The following is a 21,633-nucleotide window of genomic DNA, read 5'->3' as shown; positions in this document are numbered from 1 at the left end:
GCCTGGCATGCAGACGGAAGGAAGAGGACCAGGGCTGGCAGCAGGTGCACAGACACTATAAGTCTCAGAAACCCGCTGACCTCCTGAGGGGATGGACAGCTCTGAGGTGATTGACTGCCTGCCCTCCCCTCTCTCATAGGACCCATCACTGATGATGAGATGTAGGCAGACATTTAGGATGCTGACCCACTGTCCTCTCAGAGGGTTTGCTCTCTGAACAAAGTGCAGATCTAAAGGTTTAGTTCCTGTCTCTGTTCATGGGCTTCCACAAATGACAGGCAGGAAGTTACAAAACCCTCCCAAGATGCAAAGGCCTGCTACTGCCCACTCTGAGGTCAGCTCCAGGAGACACCCTGACCCCCTTTCCAACAGGCTGCAGAGATAACACTGTCCACTAGAACCTTTGAGGCAGTCTCATGGACTTAGCTACTCCGGTTAGGCCCGGTCTCAAGTCCAGGCCCTCTCGAGAGCCCATTCAGGACCCCCACCCCAACCCCAGCCACATGGCTCTTTCTTCCCCTACACACCATCTTGCTTTTGCTTTGTTACCCGTGAAGCATGGCCAAGTGTCCCCATCTGCTGTGGGGTGGGGGAAGGACATGCCATTATGAACACATGAAATCTGATGTCTGGGGCTGAGGAGGTGGCCCTGTTAGCGAGAACACTTGCTGTGTAAGCACAAGACCTTGAGTTCAGATCTCTGGCACTTGTGTAACCCCAGTGCCATGGCAAGCAGAGACAGGAGGATCACTGGGGCATGCTGGTCACTAGCTGAGCCCCAGGTTCAGTGAGAGACCCTGTCTCAGTGTGGTGTAAGGCTAGGAGTGACAGAGCAGGACCTCCGACATCCTCGTCTGGCCTTTTAAGTTTTCCCAGGCCCATCCCATCCCCCCACCACATGCATGCACACAAAGACACACACATCCGGTTTATGTTTGTTTTGCTACTTACTGTTTTCAGACACTTGCACAATGTAGTAAAGGACGGGGCTGTTTCCATCAAAGGGCCGAACCCAAGATAGTGTCACCGAGTGGCTGCGTGCTGGACTCAAGCTGGCCAGCAGGTTTTGAGGTGGGTGAGGCAGCTCACTAGAGGCAAGGAAGTGAAAAGAACAAGAAATCAGCGAAGTCAGCCTTATGGGTCATCTAATGCCCATGATGGCAAGAGCCGGTGTGTGCAGTTATGGAATGAGAATGAACTAGTCCTCTCTCTGTGGTCCCCTAAGAACAAACCGAGACCAGACCCACAACCTGTGGTGTAATTTGAACATAATTTGATGCGAATTTTGCGGTTCCTCAATCACAACACAGGTAACTTCACAGGGGCCCTGTGTGCACTTTTATTACATTCTATTTTGTCTTGTTGTTTTGTGTATGCAAGTATGTGTGTGTGTGTGTGTGTGTGTGTGTGTGTGCATATATAGGCTAGAGATCGAGTCAGGTATTAATGGTAATTAGTTTTAACTGTTAACTTGATATAACTTAGAATCACCTGGGAGGAAAATCTCAAGGAGGGATTGTCTAGACCGGGTTAGCCTATGGGCACATCAATAGGGGCTTGTCTTGCTTGTCTCAACTGAAGTGAGCAGATTCAGCCCACTGTGGGTGGCATCACTCCCTGGGCTTTAAATGTGGACTGTGTAAGAGTAGAGAAAGGCATCTGAGCGTTAAGCACAGAATTCATTTATCCCTGTGGATAGGATGCAACTACCTGCGTCGAGTTCCTGCCACGTCAGCTGCTCCACCATAGTGAACCCTGACCTGGAAAGATGAGCTAAGATAAACCCTTCTTCCCCACGTTGCTTTGTGTCAAGGTATTTTATCACAGCAATTGGAAGGAAACGAAAACAAACGTCTACACTTAATTTTTGAGGTGGTCTTACCAATTCATTCAGCTAGGCTGGCTGCCAGGGGACTGTTCCTGTCTCCCCAGCGCTGAGGTTATGGGTGCTCACCATTGCACCCAGTTTTTTACATAGGTGCTTGAGACTGAGCTTATGTTCTCATGTTTCTGCAGAAGCCTTTTACCAGCTGAGCCACACCCCTGGCCTGGCATTATATCATTAATGAGACAAAATGTAGTCAATGATTTGTCAATGCAGCTAGAGGCTGTTCATGTAAACCCAGCAAGCCCTATAAAGAGGAAAGCCTGGTGCCTGGTGGTGAGGATCTGCCCAGTGGGGGGGGTGGTTCCATACTCCCTGCTTCTTAGACAAGTAGACTGCCTAAATTATCCACAGCATGAGGTTATATTGTAGCTCTGTCTTAGGGAGAGTAATAGAGGTCTGGGGAAAGCGCTTATGAGTAAATGTAGTGAGAAAATCAATGAAACACCTATAGAAATAGTAAATAACACATGGACGAGGCCATAAAGTGCAAGTGTAGCTCTGGTACATAAGTTTCAAAAAGAAGTCACTAATTTCAAATCAAAACAAAACAAAAAACCAATCAACCAACCAAACAAACAAAAAACCCAAAACAAACTAAAACAAAGTTTTTGCTGGGATTTACTGGAGACAGTACAAAGTCTCTACCTCAACACTGAAGCTGTGCACGTTTGGTTCAGCCTTACATCTCTGGGACTTGGGATCTGGGCCTGCCCCATGCTCCTTCTTCATGGAGGCCACTCCCATAACAGACCTGGTACCACAGATGGGAAGGCTTCCAAGTGGTGACCTGTGTCCCCACTAATTTGTTCTGGGTCTCTCTTGGATATCAGTTACTATATCTTGGATATCAGATTCTATATCCATGGAATCACATGGATCAGATCAAATGCCAACATTCAACTTGACATTTTGGAAGCTTGGGAGCTCTATCTATCTATCTATCTATCCATCCATCCCTTCATTGATTGGCTGGGTCTTACTAGCCCTGGATATCCTGGAACTTCCATCTGTCATCCATCTGTCATCCATCCATTCATCCATCCACCTACCCACCCATCCATCCATCTGTCATCTATCTATCCATCCATCGGTCATCTATCCATCATCCCTGGAAACTTATTATGTTGGCTACACTGGCCTTGAACTTGCTATGACTCTCTAACATCTGATCTAACAATGATGGAATCTCAAGCACACAATACCATGGCTCCCTCTATACTTGACTATGTGTGTGCTCATGTATATGTGTGTGTGTGCATGTGCATGTGTGTGCATCTGTGTGCATTTGCATGTGGAGTCACAGGTGGAAGTTCGGTGTCATGCTCAATCATTCCCACATAATTTTCTGAGTCAGGCTCTCTCCTGAACCCAGGGCTCACAGATTTGGCTGGAGGGGCTGCTCAGCAAGCCCAGGGATCCTCTGGTATCCATTTCTCCAGTGGACAGGTGTACACTGTTTTTTCTTATATTTTACCCAGCCTTTATAATGGCTGAGCTATCTCTCCAGCCCAAGTGATTTTTCTAATCTTAATTAAAAAAAAATCCCTTTTCATTGAGAATAAACTCTTTGCTGGTCAGTGGAGATGCATGTGTTTAATTCTAGCACTCAGAGGCAGAGGCAGGCAGATCTCTGAGTTCAAGACTAACTTGGTCTACAGACAGTTTTCCAGGACAGCAAAGGCTAGACAGAGAAACCTGGTCTCAAAAAACCAAAACCAAAACCAAAATCAAATCAAAACAAAACAAAAGGACACAACAACAACAACAACCACAACCCAACCCAAACCAACCCAAACCAAACCAAACCAAAAAACCCCCCAAACCCTAAACAAAACAAAAGATATTGCTCTCATCTATCTTGATTAGTTTCCCCTCCTTCTATGCCTCTCAGCCACACCCCCCCTCAGTCTGGACACACTCAGCTTTTTATGTGGGCACTGGAGATCCAATCTCAGGTCCTCATGCTGGTATAGCAAGTCCTTAACCAACAGAGCCCTCTTCCCAGCCCCAAACCTGATACTTTTCATTTAAAAATGTCCGTGTGGGCTGGGGTGATAGCTCCTGTTCAAGACCTTTCCGTCTCGGCGTGGCCCAGAGAGAAATGCACCTGTTCTATTTCACAACTGATGCAGTTGTTTGTGCTCAGCTGTGTAAGGAGCATAGAGCTCTCACCCATATACCCGTTAGCAAATGAGCATGTTTCATAGAGATAGAACTGTGCTGTGTATTAGCACGCGCTAACACACACACACACACACACACACACAAGACAAGTCTTGAGTGTGGAATATTGTCTTGTGTTCTCCTTAACTGTGGCTCAAGTTTGAAATCAGATAAGAAGCTCCTCTTTCTATTTAACTTATCTGATAGCCGAGCCTCCATTAGACCCCAATAAACACTATTCAAGAGGGAGGGCAGGATGATAATATCCACTCTCAAGCCCCATTTCTTTTTGTTTCCTCCAAGATAGATTAGGTTTGGTCTGAAACAAGACCAAAGTTGTTGAATGGTCCTAAGTAGAAACCGTCCATTTGTTACTGTACTCGTTGCTGTGACAAAACTGCCTGAGTTAACTTAGAATCCCCCACAACAACCCTAAAATGCCCAGAGGCGTGTCTCCTTGGTGTTTCTAGATTCTGTCAAGTTGTTGATATTCATTTTTACACAAACCAAGAGTATAGTACTTGTCTAAAAATACCCAGATAAAACTGTTGATAAAAATAGTGTTTTTCTGGTCTGGGATGGATGGAGTCTCTAAATCCTTGGGATATCCTGAGGGATGGGGTTGTCTCTGTCATTCCTGGGATACCATAGCTCAATGACTGGTTATGGGGTTACACAGCTGGGCAGTAGGTAGGTCCAGGACAATAAAGACGCCATGAGTTTGGAGGCTGGAGTATCAACTCCATTTCTGACTTCTGTGGGATAGAAGGAAGCTGGAGGCGTTCAGCTAATCAGGAAATGTCTATTGGATGTGGCTCTGCTGAGTGTCCTTGGCTGGTGTCATGAGGTAAGATGTGAAAGCCATACATAAGAGGATGTGGAATTGACTGGATCTTGCCTCATATGTCATACGCATGCATGTCTGCCTCCATGCAGATCATATGCATAGCTGCATACTACAGCTGTCCCATACATGGACAGATTCAGATGTTTCCCAACTCTCCAGCTCATGATTGATCTGGTCATGCATTTTTTTTCTCCTTTATAAAACCTGCAGCCAGAGCCACAGCTCTGTGTAGAGACTCTGCAGCTGAGGGTGTAGGAGAAGCCCCAGCTGGTTAGCTTGGTAGGTGGTATGGAAGCCCCAAGCTCCCAGCTGCTGCCTGAAGCTTGGAGCTGTTCTGGAGTGCATGCCCTTGACTAGTAGGTCTGTGCTAATTCCAATTAATTAGTGTCTGAATTGAATTCCACTGCAAAGACAGTCTCATAATAGAAGCTGGTCTGACACAACAAACATGAACTTGAAAAGCAGCAGGAGTTGCCAGTGCTCCAGGTCACTGTGTGGACACAGAGTGATCCCCATCAGCAGATGAACACACACACACACTAAGCCTCAGAGGCAGTCTTTGCCCTGGCCTGCCATATGTACACAGTAAGACCCTAGGAGCTCACATATGGCTGTTTGTTTTTTTAACATGTATTTAGTGTGTGTGCATGTGTATGTGTGTGTGTCCCATCACATGTTCACATGCAGATGCTTTTCTCAGTCACCCTCTCCCTTGAGACAGGGTCTTTCACTCAAGCTGGAGCTCACTGATTCCGTTAGACTGGGTGACTAGTGAGTTCCCCTGTCTCTGCCTCTCCAGTACTGAGATTATGGTCACGTGCCACTAGAAATGGCTTTTTACATAGGTGCTGCGGATCTAAACTCAGGTTCTCACGCTTATGCTGCAAGTGTTCTAACTACTGAGATGTCCCCAGCATGAGGCGTTCTCCTAACTTGATGATGGCTATCATGGGAAAACCCTTGAGCAACAGGTCAGTAATGGATAATTAAGGCTTTCATGTACTCTGAATGCACTGCAGAAAATCTTATCCAGTAAGAGTATACTGACTATACCCAAGCATGTCACTGCCAGCTTTAAGAGGAGGGTGGATGGATGATGTTTTGGGAGGTTCTCAGATGGTTATGACTGTGTAAAGTGAGGACATGACTGCTCTGAGGTATGGTTGAGGGGAAGGTTTTATTGTAAATATGAGGGAGATATAGCCCTAGGCTTATGGAATCATCCAGAGCAGGGAGAGACAGAAGTGGACTATGAGAGGAGGGGTGGGGGATGGAGAGAGGAAGAGGAGAACATGTGGGAAGAGGAGCCAGGACAGAGGAACAAGAGAGACAGAGGAAGAAGAGGGCGGGGGGAGGGGGAGAGGGTGTAGTGCTTATGTGGCTTAGATGACAGTCATGTAGCTATCGGATGCTGGGGAAAGAGGTTAGCTTGTTAGCATTCCTTCTAGGTTCCACCCAACAGTTATGGAGCAACAGCCTCCTACGAGCCTGGCTGACTAGAAAAAGACTGTTTGGCCTCTCCTGTGCTCTCTGTCCCTTCTCTCTCTCTGACTCCCACTTTCCTGACCCCTCTCCCTCTCCCCCTCTTGTTTCTTCCCCCTCATCCTCTCTCTCTCTCTTTCTCTCTCTGTTCCCTGTTGACCTCTTCCCTTCTTTCTTCCTCTCTCTCCTCTCTCCTTGTCCTTCTCTGCCCCCTCTCTTTCTCTGCCTCTACTTCTCAATACCCCTTCCCATGCTCCCAAATAAACTGCATTTTATATTAGACCTACTCTATGGCTGGTACCTGGCAGGGCAGGGGTGTGTGTGTCTCAGCATGGGCCCGCTAAGGCACCCCTTCCTGGTGCAGCATACTGAGTTTTACAAAATGCATTAGAAAGGAAGCCGATGAGTTGGAGTTTAGGGTAGGGGGTAGGGTGGGTAGAGCTGAGTGGAGCTTTGGGACTGAGTGACCCTGGAGGCCAGCATGTGCTTTGGTATGCTAATAGGCACCATAGTTTAGTCATTTGTCCTGAGTTTCTTTTGGACCTGACAATACCCAATGAGGACAAGCCAAAGAGAAAAGGAGCGATGGAAATGGAGGCCAGTTCCAAGTCACCTTACAATGGAAATGGGATGGAGAAATTGGCACCAAGTCACTTAGACCACAGTATTATTGGGCATTAACAATGGCCATAGTAACTAGAGCTCACACAGGGCGGGGGAGACGGGAAGGGCGGTGTTCATGAGGGAGGAACAGTTTTGAACAATTGGTAAAATTGTGGCCAAGGGAGAATTGCTCCTGAGAAAGAGGACCAGGTCAGTCTTTCTCCATCAGGAAAGCTTTGCCCCTTTGATGCGCAAATCGTGTCTTGGTCAAACCCATCTTCTTCCACTTTGCTCTGAGGAGGAAGACTCAGGGCCTGATAATGGTGGGGGATGGCGTCAGATTGTTCACTCCTTATTATGTCTTTGTCAGAAGTAGTTTATTGAAAGAATCGTCTCCTGATGCCTCAGGGTCTGAGCCTTCCAGTCAGCTCAGTAAATTAGATTTTTCTCTGTTCTCCAGGATCCTAAGAATTAGACTCTTACTGCAGGAGGGGCCAGGTGATGCTAATTGGATCTTTAAATGATTGAACAATTAATCACTCTATAACGCCTTAGGAACCTGGTTTTTCTGGAATGTTCAATAGGGCAAGATGCTTTCAGGGAGACGGGGTCACCCCAGGACTGTGATCCTGCCACTGCAGCACCAGTAAACTAGAAGGAAAGACAGGATCAAAACCCAAAGTGACAATGTTTTTGTTTGTTTTGTTGTTTTTGAGACAGGATCTCAGGTATCCCAGACTGGCCAAGGATGACCTTGGACTTTGCCTTGTGCCTGTGTGATTGGTGTTATATGAACATGTGCATGCTCACACGTGTGTGCATATGTGTGCATGTGATTGTGAAGGCTGAGGCTGACCTCAGGTGTCTTCCTTGACCACATGTCACACTATTCATTGAGGCAGGATCTCTCCTTTGAACTTGGAGCACACTGACTTGGCTAGTCTAGCTGTCTGGTTTGTTCCAGGCATTCCATAAATTCCAGGCATTTAGCTCCATTTTCAGGGAGCTAAAACTGCAGGTAGACCCCCATGCCCAGGGATTGAACTAGGGCCTCATGTGTTCTAGTCAAGCCCTCTATCAACTGAGCTACAACTCTAGCCTTCAAGGTGACAATGTTTACTGACGAAGATCTCTGTTTGCTAATGTATAAGACACATCACAGAACCATCTGGAATTCTAGAGAAGGGATTAAATCAGAGCTTACATACACTGCTTGTCTTGGATAATGCAAATACACTCCTGTTTTAACTTAGCAAGTGGGGCAAGGCATTTATTAGGCACTTACTGTATACGTGGCTGAGGTAGGCCCTGAGGGCTCAGTGGCAGGAGTCATGTCAGATGGTCATGAGGCCATGGTCAAAAGGAACACAGAGTCTCAGGGATGGAAGCATCAGCTTCAAGACAAAGAGACCCACGACACAAGAGGCAACTCTGTTCCTTCTGTGGTGGGGAGAAATCCACGGGAGCTTTATTTTCTCGAGAGTCCCTCTTCTACTGGGCTCAACACAGAACTGAAGAAACACTGGCTGATTCCATTCCATGAAAGTCCTGTGAGGTCACTGCCGCCATGGCCAGCCTGCCAGCTGAGCCAACTGAGGGAGAGGAACAAGGCGACCTGCTCCAAGTCCCATGGTAAGGTGGGATGGACCTGTGGTCATCCTGGCTCCTGACGGTTCTGCTGTAATCAACAGCCTTGTTACCAGGAATGTGGGTATGAAGCATCACTCAGCCAGCTTCTGCCCGAGATAAAGCTTCTAGCTGAAATGATCAACCATGGAGCTAATGAGCATGGGGACATCCCACTGGAATTCCGAAAAGCTCATTTTAAATGATCAATATGTGTGTGTGTGCCTGTGTGTATGTGTACGTATGTGTGTGTACATGTGCGTTTGTGTGTATGTGTACCTGTGTATGAAGGGCAGAAGTCAACATTACACATTGTACTTCAGGAGCTGTTGATGTTTTTCCTTGTACTCTGGGGTCTTTCTCAGGCCCAGAGATATCTGTCTACACTGGCTGGGCAGTGAGTTTCAGGGACCCTGCCTTTCTCTTTAATGTGGGTTCTAAGGATCACGTTGTCCTTGTGTTTGCCAGATGAGGACTTCACCAACTGAACCAACTCCCAGCCCTAATTTAACAGAGTGGCTTTTAACTGAAGTAGAGAGAAAGGGGGGCTCTCTCGGGCTTTTGAAGGACACTGTTTAGGCCTAAGTACCTCTCTGTCCCTTTGGCATTATTCATTTTTTCTTCCTTATTTGTTTATTTTCTGTCTGAGCAATCATGGGAATGTGACAGCGCTGGACTAGAAGGTTCTCTGAGAAGCACCTGATGCCCTCCATTTCTGACTTGTTGCTATTATCGTCACTCTGGCCATCACTGGTGCTGCGGTGTCCCCAGATCTTTGTATGTGTGTGAGTGGCTTGTCTTTGTGTGTGTGTGTGGTGAGTGTGTGAGTGTGTGTGTGTGTGGTTTGTGCTGCGTGCAAGCATACATGTGCATGTGAAGACCACAGAACAGCTTGTATAAAGTGAATTGTTCCCTCCCAGCTTTCAGTTAGATACAGGGGTTGAACTCAGATCACAACACTTGCATGGCAGGCTCCTCTACCCACTGAGTCATCTCACTGTCTCTGCCCATCTCATTTTCTGAGACAGAGTCTGAACAGAGACTGAACCTGCAGCTCGGCTTAACAGTTCAGCTAGACTGGCTGCCCAGTAAGCTCTAGGGATTGGATGGCCTGTCTCTGTTTCCCCACCCCGGGGATTATAGACACATGCTATCACGCCCAGCATTCCATAAAGGCATTGGACATCTATATGCAGGTCTTCATACCTGCCTGGCAAGCACTTCCCTGATTGAACCATCTCTCCAGTCCCAAGAGCTCCAGATGTAACGATGTACCACTCTCCCCATTCATTCCGACTTGGAAGAGTACTGTGTTTATTCCACCAGCAACTCCCAGGGGCCTACAGCCTTCTGACTCAGCTCTGCAGCCTGCGGCACCCAAATTGGTTTGAATCACAGATCTGCAAATATTTCTATCTTTAGCAATGAGGTGTTTCACCATCGCAGAAAGCCTATTATTTTATACATACAGCAACATTTGCTGAAAAATGTATTTTACTTAGAGGAAATCAAATAAGTAAATAGTGGGGAAGATATGTAAATCTGCAGAACATAAGAAGGCGCGGAATAAAAAGAACGTGCAGTATTGGAAGTGTGCGGCTGTGTTGGTGCTGACGGAGCCTTTATGAACTGCTAACACTTATTTATTTGATACCCAGACTGGATGATCTAAGAGTTCTCCAAGGTAGTTAAAAAAAAAAAGTGAATAGCATGGAGAATTATGCGAATTCACGGGCTGTGTTCTCCAACATCATCAAAGTGATTTTTTTTTTTAAAAATCTGATGTGGGGGCAGTGGAGCTGGGCTTTTGATAGACAGCCTGTATGTTTATCCCTATGCCATACACTGAAGGTAAGGGAGGAGTAGAGGCCAATCAATGGCCTAAAACGTACACTCACCGATGTATTCCTACATGACTTCAGTCAACAAGCACTCAGTGTGCACTTGCTGGGCACCTGTTGGTATGCCAGGCACCCAGCATGCAAACATTTACGTTGAGGGACTTCTGGGAGGGAAGGGCTTGGATGGCAGCCTTCTCTTCCAGTGTGGTTGAGATGCCGTGAGGAGGACAGGCCAGGACAAACAGGGAGGCACAGTGACTGAGTGGCAGGAAACTGTCCTGAATGCTAAAGGACATATAGGCAGGAGCCTGTGGGCAACACCAGCAGGGGACACACGCTACACCATGGAGGACAGGAAAGGACCAAGAGAGCTAAGGGGTCTCAGGGCTCCAATGATGACAGGGGGGTCGATGATACCATGGATGCCCAAAGCCAAATAGGCCCCAAGGCTGCTCTTAAGGACTACACTGGGCTCCAGGCTCATCATGGCTAATGGGTGCCTTTGCTCCCTAGGGATGATCATTGTCCAAGGAGAATCAGAATCATATTGGAGAGGGGCAAACAGGAGGTAGAACAGGACTGTTTCAGCTTCAGAATGTATACAGGACCTTCTGGATGGGTGCTACACATCAGTAAGTCCTTCCATGCTCCGTGTGTCTGTGGTATATATGTGTGTGTGTGTGTGTGTGTGTGTGTGTGTGTGTGTGGTGTGCTGTGTATGGTATGTGTGTGTGTGGTGTGTGCTGTGTGTGGTGTGTGTGTCTGTGGTATGTGTGTGTGTGGTGTGTGCTGTGTGTGGGGTGTGTGTGCGCGTGTCGTGTGTATATGTGGGTGGTGTGTGTGGTGTGCTGTGTGTGGTGTGTGTGTGTGTGTGGTGTGTATATGTGTGTGGTGTGTGGGTGTGTGTGTGGTGTGTACTATGTGTGGTGTGTATGTGTGTGTGCTATGTGTGTGGTATGTGTGTGTGGTATGTGTGTGTATGTATATGGTATGGTGTATGTATTGTATGTTGTGTGTGTTATATGTGTGTTATGTGTACATATGTGTGTTATGCGTGTGGTGTGGTATATTTGTGTACGTGTGATATATGTCTGTGGTGTGTGTGTGGGTGTGTGTGTCTGTTTTTGCTTACACGCTCACATATGAAAGTTAGGGGTTTACATCAGGTATCCCCCTCCATCATGCTCTACCTCATTATTTGAGACAGCTTCTGCTACTTAACCTGTGCTAACCAATTCTGATAAACTGCCTGGCCAGCAAGCCTCAGTGATCCACTTGCCTGTGCCTCCCTAGTGCTGGGATTATAGGTATCCACTGCACCCAGTTTTAATATTGTTGCTACACATCCAAACTCAGCATGTGTATGCACGTACGACATGTTTTCTGCCCATGGAGCCACATCCCAGCCCCATCATTAAACTTCCATTGTTTATATCTTTTATATGTGTGTGTGCCTGACGTGTGTGGCTGCTGGAGGAAGTCAGGAGAGGGAGTCAGATCCCCTGGAGCTGGAGTTCCAGGCAGTCCTGAGATCCCCAATGTGGGGCTAAGCTCTGAACTCAAGTCCTTTACAAGAGCTGCCTGTGCTTTTCACTACTGAGCCGTCTCGCCAGCATGGTCATCGACCTTTTAAATTCCTCCAATTTGGAGGGCTCGAATTTGCCCATTCTTGAGTGCTTGGGACACACAGAAGGCCTGGCTCGGCTCTCTGCAGGTCCTCTCTTCATTCTTAATCCCTTAGGCTGATGCTGGGGATTCAAAGACAAATGAGACTCGGTTGGATGCAAAGTGTTCTGATGCTATTTTTAGGGGATGCTTTCTGTTCAGAATCTGTCCTGCATCAAGGTGGGCAGAGCTGAAAGAAAAGCCTCTCAGGGTTGCCTTCTGATGGCCCAGCACGCCCTGCAGTGGATGGGATGGGCGGACAGATGGGCATCAGACACCAGATCCTGGTTTAGCAGCTATGAGGCTTCCATTCTCTCTTTGCAGGTTGTATTTTCTGTTCCTGTACTCCGGGATTGTCTGGGAGGGCACTTTTTTTTTTAAACAAAGCAAGTAAATACATGTTGAAAAGGTGGACAATGCCAGCAGGCCTTGTAGCTTCCTCCTCTGTGATCAGAGAGGGAGCTGAGGAAATATAGGGGCACCAAAGCTTACACTTAAGCCCAGAACCCACAGAGAGGTCTAGATTGGAAGCAAGGGGACAGTGCTCTTAAGGAGTGTGAAAGACTTAGTAGGAGGTGTCATCTGGGGATGACTTCACTTGGAGGCCTCATTGGCTGCTTGGTTCTGGACTTTTGGATAGGGTGACCTGACATTGTCACCACTCAGAAACTGATGGGCAATCACATGGAACTCATCCCCACATAACGGCAATGAGGTAGACAGCGTTCATGACAGGTGTCTGTGCAGGGATATGAAGGATTCATAGGGACGATGACCTGTGAGCACACCATCTATGTAAGAATGAAACATGAGGTCATGGGGGAGAAGGCAGAGTGGGGATATAAAGAAAGGAAGGAAGGAAGGGGGAGGGAGGGAGGAAGGAAGGAAGGAAGGACGGACGGATTGAGGCCACAGCTCAGTTGGTAAAGTGCTTGTCTTGCCACCATGAAGACATGCGTTTCATCATGGAACCAGAACAACAATGTCATATGTTGTGGCACCTGCTTGTAATTGCAGTATTGGGGAAGCAGTGGCATGTAGACTTCTGGGGTTCCCTGGCCAGCCAGAATAGCCTATCAGAAGAGTCCAGGTAAAAATAAGAGACCCTGCCTCAAACAAACAAAGTGTACAACTCCTGAGAAGTGACATCTGAAGTTGACCTCTAGCCTCGATACCTCCCAGACCTATTCCCAACATATGTATATGCATCTCTCCAACACACACACACACACACACACACACACACACACACACACACACACCACACACACGTGAAAAAGACCTTGCCATCATACACAGCTGAATGGAGGGCTGTGCTGGCCTCAGGTTGATGGCACGGGACAGCATGTGGGCAGACATGAGTCAAGTATGGCCATGTGGAAGTCTGGAGACAGGAGAGGCTTGGTACTCACATCACTTCCAGCCGTGCCGTCCGGGAGTCACTCCCTCCCTCGGATATGATTTCACAGGTGTAGTCACCAATGTCCCCTGACCACGTCTGGCTAATGACAAGCGACCCATCCTTTTCCACCACAATTCTGGAGCTGCTGGACGCTGTGATGACCACGTTGTCCTTTTTCCAAACGTAGCTGTGGGCCAAGCAGAGGGTTGATCACAAAATACATAGGAGTGGATCCACACCCCTTCCCTGATAGCAAGGTGCAAGCATTTGGTGAATTGGACAGCAGAGTAAACATGACCATGTTAAACTTTTTTTAAAAAAAGAAATCATTTGTGGCTAGAGAGATGGCTCAGTGGTTAAGAGTGAGCCCTGCCCTTCCAGACAACCCAAGTTTGGTTCCCAGCACTCAAGTCAGGTGACTCATGACCTAGAATTCCAGCTATGACGATATGACGCCTTCTTCTGACCTCCATGGACAACAGCACACATGCAGCATACATTCACACAGATACACACACAGTAAGAGATAAATAAAAATAAATCATTTAAAAAGGCGAGTTTTATGGCAATATCTCAGATAACCTATAAAAGCTGGTGGGTGCTTTGGTGACTAAAGCCGGGCAGTGGTGGTGGTGGTGTGGGATTGTTTAGTTGGTGTCTGCCTGCCATTCAAAAAGACTTGAGTTTAATTCCCACAATCCACATGGAAGGTCTGGGATGGTACCACACACTAGTAGCCTCAACACTAGGGAGGCAACACCAGGTAGATCCCAGGGGCTTGCTGGTCCCCAGGTTAGCCTAACCAGTGAGATCCTGGCTAAGTGGAGGACCCTGTCTCAAAACAAGGTGGAGGACTGGGATAATGGCTCAAGGTCTAAAGTGCTTTCTGCACAAGCATTAAGACTGGAATTCAGCTCTCCAGCACCTACATAAAAGCGGAGTGGGTATGGTAGCCCACCCGCATGCCTGTAATCCAGGTACTCAGAGGGAAAGAAGGGATCCCCAGGGCAAGCTGGCTGGTAGACTAGCTGAATTTGAATTTAGCAAGAGACCCTGTCTCTGGAAATGAAGTGGAGATCCATCAAAGGCATTCATATCATCTCTGATCTCCCCATGCATGTGCAAGTAGGTGTACATGTACTTTCACATGTATATGCCTATGCACATGGGAACACACATGCACGTGAGCACACACACACACACACAAACACACACTCATTCATGTATATAAGTGCACCATAGATGTACCATCCCCAACACACACACACACATAGAACAAACAAAATCCTCAAATAGGACAATGAAGACAACTGTGAATATCTATCTGAGCATGTGTCTGGGAGACAGGGCCTCTGTAGGTCAGACCTGTCACTTACTTCCTAGCTCTCCTGTTTCAGTAACGCTTAAGACCCCCGCAGAGAGGAACTTCCTCTTCTTAGGCAAAGCTCAATGCATCTCTACCTGCTAAAGGCCCACCACACTAGCAGGCTGTCTCTGACGCTACCTTTCTTCCTCAATTAATCTTTAGGGCCATTTTGGCACATTTTTCTTTTCCAATATAGACTCAATTAAGAGCCTGTCCAGTACTAAATGTCCCTGGGTGAGGCCCTACCTATGGCTGAATTGATGAAAGTTCTAGTTTTCTTTATTAGAAGAATCTGATTACATTTTCAAAATGTGCCAGCCCCTGCTGCCCTGTGTATTCACAGCACAGATTTTCATGAATTGGTCACGGGAGGTCACCTCGCAACACAAGAGACAACAGGAAATAGTCCATTTGAAGAGAAAGGATAATTGCCCTAATAACCTCTGTCCCTCCATAGTGGGGACAGTTCAAGTCCTTCAGAGAAAGGGGGTATCTTCCGCTGACCTCGGGACGTACTGCAAAGAGACCATCCCAGTGGAACCTCTGAGCTCTTGGAGCAGTTTTAAAAGCCATGTCCTCCTGCCTTTACAATGACTGGAGTTTTCTCTAAGTGTGAAGGAGATCTCTGGGCAGGCCCCAGGGTTCCCTCTCTCTGGGCAGCCCCCCCCCCAGGGTTTCTCCTCTCTGGGCAGCCCCCCCCCAGGGTTTCTCCTCTCTGGGCAGGCCCCCCAGGGTTCCCACAGTCAAACATTATGCTTCCTATCTGTCCCTTTGGCTTTTGCATTTGCTGGAATACAGCTGTATTCCAGTCCTGGAGACTCTGGAGGGTCAGGTGGGGAGGGAGAAATGGATGGTTTGCAAATACTTGCACTGAAAGGGCAGAGGAGGGTCAAGTGTCCAAACCCAGTCCTCAGTGTGTGCTTTAAGAGCCATGCCCTCTGTTCAGTGTGGACTCCAATTCCATCCTTGTGGCTAAGTGCAGCCTTTTAGAACTAAGGTGCGGTGACAATGCTATGGGATCTCCTCCCTCTCCCTCTCCCCCCACCTCTGTCTCTCCCTCCCCCTCCCCCCTCTCTCCATCTCCCCCTTCTACCTGCCCACCTGATTTATTTCCAGGGTTGAGTCTGAAAAGTTACAACTCTCCTGCTCCTTGAGACAGATCTCACCGCTGAGGGCCACCTGTCTGCAGCCAGGCCTTGCTAATCCAAAGTGGCCTGGTTTTGAACTTTTTTTTGGCTTTGAGACAGGGTCTTGTTGTATAGGCCTCAATGCCCTAGAACTTGCTATGTAGACCAGGCTGGCTTCCAGCTCACAGAGATTCCACTGCCTCTCCAGTGCTGAGATTAAAGGCATGTGCCCCCATGTCCACCTTGTCCTTGTATTTGTTTTGAGACAATGATTCTTGTGAATTATATGTGTCTAAGGATAGCTTTCCTTTTCGGACCCTCCGGTTTCCACCTCTGGTGTGCTGGGATTATAGGCACATGTCCCAATGCTCAGTGTATGCAGTTTGGGGGATAGAACCCAGGGCTTCACACATGCTAGGTGAGCCACACACCCAGCCCAAGTGTCACAGTCATCGTGAGTAGCTTCTAGTCTGTGTGATGTCCCACTTGGCATTTGGAGACTCTCCAAGTCTCCTGGCTCCCTCCTCTGCCTGCATTTCCCTTTTACTGCCTTGGACGCCTGCATGCCTTTCTTCTCCCACTATACAGAAAAAGTGTCCTTGCAGGATAGAAAACTCCCCCTGAGCACTGCAGAGCCTCCATGTCAACACCACTGAAATCCCATTCCATCCCTCTGGATTTTTGTCTCATTAAGTATCAGACCCTGACAAGTGCGTTTTACAGACAGTGTATTAACCTTGGCAGGAAAATCACAAAAAGCTGTATTGAAGCCACGGAGTGGAGCATAGCCCACTGTAAATAATACATAAGTCTGGAATGGAAGACAGATTCCTGTGATTAATGATGGAGCTCGCCACTGAGAGATGCCATCATCAGAGGTCTGCTGCTAAAATCAAAGACACTCCCCCCACCCCCCCACCCCCCCACCCCCGCACCAAACTCTCACTTCTCATCTCCACTTTCCCCCTATTAACCCAAGGAATCTTAACCAGTCCTAAAGAACAAGAGCAGTGTGAGCAACCGGAGAGAGGTCCGAGGGTCGTGGGTAGCTCCGCAGCACAGGGTGGCCGTCGTCCCCTTAATCACCACGCGGTCTTCTGGAGGGTGAACGATGGACGTTCGATCTGAAACAACACAAGTCACAGTTGGATGAAGTCAGCAGTGTGTGAGCCTGTGCCCTCGGGGATAATGAATGGGTCATCTGACATCAAAGCCTCCAAATTCTCTCTCATCTTGGCAAAAAAAAATGGGTGTAAATGGAAGCGCTCAGTGATGTTCAGAGAATGGAAAAACAAGCCTTTCTGTGTGGCAGCAGAGTTAGTTGATATACCCACTCCTAAGTCATCCCTGATCTCTAAACTCCCCAGAACAGAGAGACAAAGACTGTGTGTACTCATTTAGAGTCTGGACTCTTTGGAGTGTTTTATCTCTGTGTCTTTTGTGGATGTGTGAGGATCCTTGTGTTTCTGATAGGGTCTCTCACTGGCCTGGAAGTCACTAAGTAGGGTAGACTTGCTGGCCAGGGAGCTCCTAGTATCTGCCTGCCTCCGACTCCATGATCATAGGATAATAGGCATGGACCATTGCTCCCAGCTCTTCTGTGTGGGTTCGAAGGATCAACCTCAGGCCCTCAAGCTTTGCAGGCTAAGCACTGGCCTGTCTGAGCTGTCTCTTTAGCCTGAAGTCTGGATTCTCAAAGCAGAGTAGAAATGGAGGTTGAGGCAGGAGGATCACAAATTCAAGGCCAGCTTGGGCTGTGGAGTGAGTTCATGTCCTGTAAATTACAAGCTAAGTTTAAGAGCAGCCTAGGAAACATTATGAGACCCTATTTCAAAACAAAAGGTAAAAAGAGGGCTGGGGATGTGGCTCAACGGCGGAAGCCCTAGGTTTAATCCCATGTTGTAAATGAACACATAAGTAAAAAAAAAAAATAGCAGAAAAAATAAAATCTATATTCTTTGCTAAGATAATTATTGTGTTAACATTTCCTAGTGTTCACATAGCACCCTGTGACTTTGAAAGTCACTTTTATTTGTGCTGATTGATTTAATCACAAGAGCAAACCTGTGGGGTTTGCCCAGGACCACATTGCTGGTGAGAGACAGGGTCTATTGGCTGTCCCACCACTGAGGACCCCAGAACCCACAGTCAGCCACACAGAAGCCAGGGGACCCCACTCTATGACCACACACAGAACTAAAACTTGTGAGTTCCGGGGCTTCACTTGAAGCCCAGCATAGTGACCTGTCAGCTGTGTCTCAGGAAAAGTTCCTGAGTCTTGCCTACGAGAGGCCACGTGATGATTAGAGACAGCTAGACTGAGAAACCTGGGTAAGTCTACTGGGCACTGAGCTGACTTAGTGTCACATAGCACGGTCCTAACTTTGATCCTCAACAGATCCACAGAAGTTTCTGGAATATGATCTATGGAGAGTCAAACCTCATTATCTCCTTTTCCACAAGCTTGTGGATGTGGAGCTATGTCCCCCATGCACGTTCCTCTGCTTGACTCCAACCTCCAAACGTAACAAAAGCTCCGTTTTAGTATTTTGTCAATATTGCAGGAATTTAAATAAGTTTAAAAATAAAACCTCTGGTGTTTCAAGAATACCCAATAAAATATTTTAAAGGGTTATTTGGGGCTGGAGGGATGGCTCAGTAGTTAAGCATGCATATTGCTCTTGCAGAGAACTGAGTTCAGTTCCCAGCACCCATTTGAGCTGTCTGTAATTCCAGCTTTAGAGAACTGAAAGCCCTCTTCCAGCTTCTGTGGACACCCATATTCATATACATATTTGCTTTGCCCTCCCCGCCCCCAGGAATACATATAATTGAAAAAAAAAATAAAACAACTCCATTAAAAGGGTCATTTATCAAAATGTACAGTGATGGTATGAGAGAATATGCCATATATGAATGAAAGTGTTGTGCACGTGTGTGTGTGTGGTCATGTGTGTGTAACATACATGTGTGTAAATGTGTGTGCACATGCATGTGTGTACATGTACTTCTGTGTGTGTATGTGTGGTCATGTGTGTGTGGTCATGTGTGTATATGTATGTGCACATGCATGTGTGTATGTGTATATGTACATGTGTTTGTGTCTTTAGAACCGACTGCATCTTCACATATTATTTGAGTGAATTTGAACTTTCTCTTTCACCAGAGACCCTTACAGAGATTATCAGTGTGTGCTGGCTTTTTCTGTTGGAAAAATGAGCTGTTAGTAAAGTGGATTGGAGTAACAAGAGGAAAGAGCACTTACACACTAGAGGCAGGGAACATTTGGTGTTCAGATCGTCATGTTACAAAAAGCAATTCTCTCTGTACTTCAAGAACCAGTGACCTACCATTGAGGCTGGTAAAAGCTGGAGGAACAAAGGACGCTCCCACTGTTTGTTTCTATTATACAAGAAACATCCTTGTCTAATGTAGCTACAAATCAGATGGTATAGAACAAATACTTGCTCTTGTGTGTGCACACATGTTCCTGTGTGTTTGTGTGCATGTGCACATGTATGTGTGCATGTGGAGGCCATTTTATTTCACAAGACAGAGTGTCTTCCTGTACCTGGAGATGTACCCAGAGATGTGTACAATGAGACAGGCTGCCCAGTAAGACAGCATCCTCCTGTCTTTGTTGCTATGGCACTGGGGTTACAAGTGTGTTCCTGATTTTATGTAGGTGCTGGGGACCAAACTCATAATTGCAGACCAAGTATCTTATTGATGGAGCAATCTCCTTAGACTTCTAATACTTTCTTTAGGATATCAATGATTAACTCAATTTTCTTATAAAATTAATCAAAACATTACTTTAGCTATCCCAGCCAACCGGGTATAATACGTCTACTGATTTTAAAAAGTCGATCTGTTACAGCTCTTGAAGCCCCAGTGAATCTCTGGATACGTCTCCTAATTATTCTTTCAGAAACAGAAAATTTAATTACTCAACAGATTTCTATAAATTAGTTGTAAAAAATAATCACTTTCTTTGGATTACGTGAGAAAAATCTAAGGGGGGTATTGATATCCCTGGGACACAGATCATGCAGAGACAAGCGCGGAGTTCACAGGAGGTTCTCAGAGAATGGTCCTTACTCCACACGGTGAGCATGGCGGAGGCGTTCACAGAGGCCTCCGTGTTGGCTGCATAGCAGGTGTAGTTTCCAGCATCGTGGATGAAGACGGGGGCTATCCTCAGCCCCCCGGATTCCAGCAGCATGAACCTAGGAATCCGGACAGAGCCACTGGCCAGAATGTGGTTCCCTGAAGAGCAGAAGAGAGGAGCATTAGAGGCGCAGCCTCTGGCAGGGAGGGTGAGGGAGGATGGCAGCAGGCAGGAGAATACGCCTTGCAAAAGGAGCATCCTGGGTGCAAAATGGCTGAAGCGGGTTTCCCACCATCACTGAGGGGATTGTGAATACCAGGAACATGCTAGCTGCCTGGCCCTGTGAGAGTCTGTTAAACAGATTAGGATCTGTGTATGGAATCCTTGCCTTTGGGTGTTTGCTTCTGTTTACCTCACATCCAGGGCTTAATATCTTCAGGACCCCAGCAGGCAGAGGCCCTCACTGAGGGCTTATGTATAGGACAGTCATATTTACACAGTTATTACTACCTTTTAACTCCCACTGACTTTGCTGATTTAAAAAAAAAAACTGTATGTGTACAGCAGTGGTTCTTAGCTTTCCTCATGCTGTGACCCTTTAATAGAGTTCATCATGTTGGGGAGACCCTCAACTATAAAATCACTTTTGTTGCTACTTCATAACTGTATTTTTGTTATTGTTATAAATCCTAATGTAGAGACCCGTGTTTCCTGTTGGCTGTACACCCCTATAAAAGGATCATTTAATTACCCAAAGGGCTCGTGACCCACAGGTTGAGAACCACTAGTGTATGGGTTACATGTGCATATTTGTGTGTGTGTAGATGCACATGTGCATATGCACAGGTTCACATGTAAATGGTGTGCATATATATAGAGGCTGTCTCTTTTTCTTTTTCTTTTTCTTTTTCTTTTTCTTTTTCTTTTTCTTTTTCTTTTTCTTTTCTTTCTTTCTTTCTTTCTTTCTTTCTTTCTTTCTTTCTTTCTTTCTTTCTAGACAAGGTTTACAGCTGAGAACTGAAGCTCACGTACTGGGCACGACTGTCTGGCCAACAAGCCCCCAGGATCTCCTGTCTCTGCCTCTCTTGTTCCAGGATGACAGGTACAGATCTTTGCACAGGTATACCTGGTACACAGGGGTGCTAGGGACCCCAGTCCCCAAGTTTTCTGGAAGCCTGGGCTCACTTGTCTCACTCACTCACACTGCACCCTGGCATCTAGTTCCTGTCAGAGGTATTCAATAAATGTTACTTAATCTTCCCTGAGTGACTGAGAAGGGAAAACAAATCAGCCAACATTCCAGTGTTTTCCACAGCAGCCATGGCCACTGCAGAGCCACCTGCCTCTCTTCCATGTGATGGCAGGTTTGGGAGCTCCAGACACCTCACACCTCAGGACAGCCGTCATCCCGTCAGTAACCGTGGTGTCCACTGGATGCTGGGTGAAGGCAGGAGCAATATCTGTGGGAGGAGGGGAGAGGTAACAGTGAGCTGTGGCATCACCTCTGAGAAG

General features: G+C 47.0%; 1 protein-coding gene across 2 annotated transcripts in view; it reads right to left on the bottom strand.

The window, feature by feature from the left end:
* The window catches only part of Sdk1 (sidekick cell adhesion molecule 1), a 967,445-nt gene that overhangs the window by 241,356 nt on the left and 704,456 nt on the right, over nucleotides 1-21,633 (bottom strand). For both annotated transcript variants that reach the window (XM_085837397.1, XM_085837398.1), the window contains 5 exons: nucleotides 21,465-21,581; nucleotides 20,112-20,279; nucleotides 17,032-17,134; nucleotides 13,528-13,704; nucleotides 952-1,088 (listed from right to left, as the gene is read on the bottom strand). In XM_085837397.1, the coding sequence (XP_085693523.1) occupies nucleotides 952-1,088; nucleotides 13,528-13,704; nucleotides 17,032-17,134; nucleotides 20,112-20,279; nucleotides 21,465-21,581 (702 nt within the window). The remainder of the gene's footprint in view (nucleotides 1-951; nucleotides 1,089-13,527; nucleotides 13,705-17,031; nucleotides 17,135-20,111; nucleotides 20,280-21,464; nucleotides 21,582-21,633) is intronic.

Source organism: Mus caroli, unplaced genomic scaffold (assembly GCF_978045245.1).
Source record: "Mus caroli unplaced genomic scaffold, Mus_caroli_1 scaffold_4, whole genome shotgun sequence".
NCBI classification, from domain to species: Eukaryota; Metazoa; Chordata; class Mammalia; order Rodentia; family Muridae; genus Mus; species Mus caroli.
This window is presented reverse-complemented; position numbering and strand designations above follow the sequence as displayed.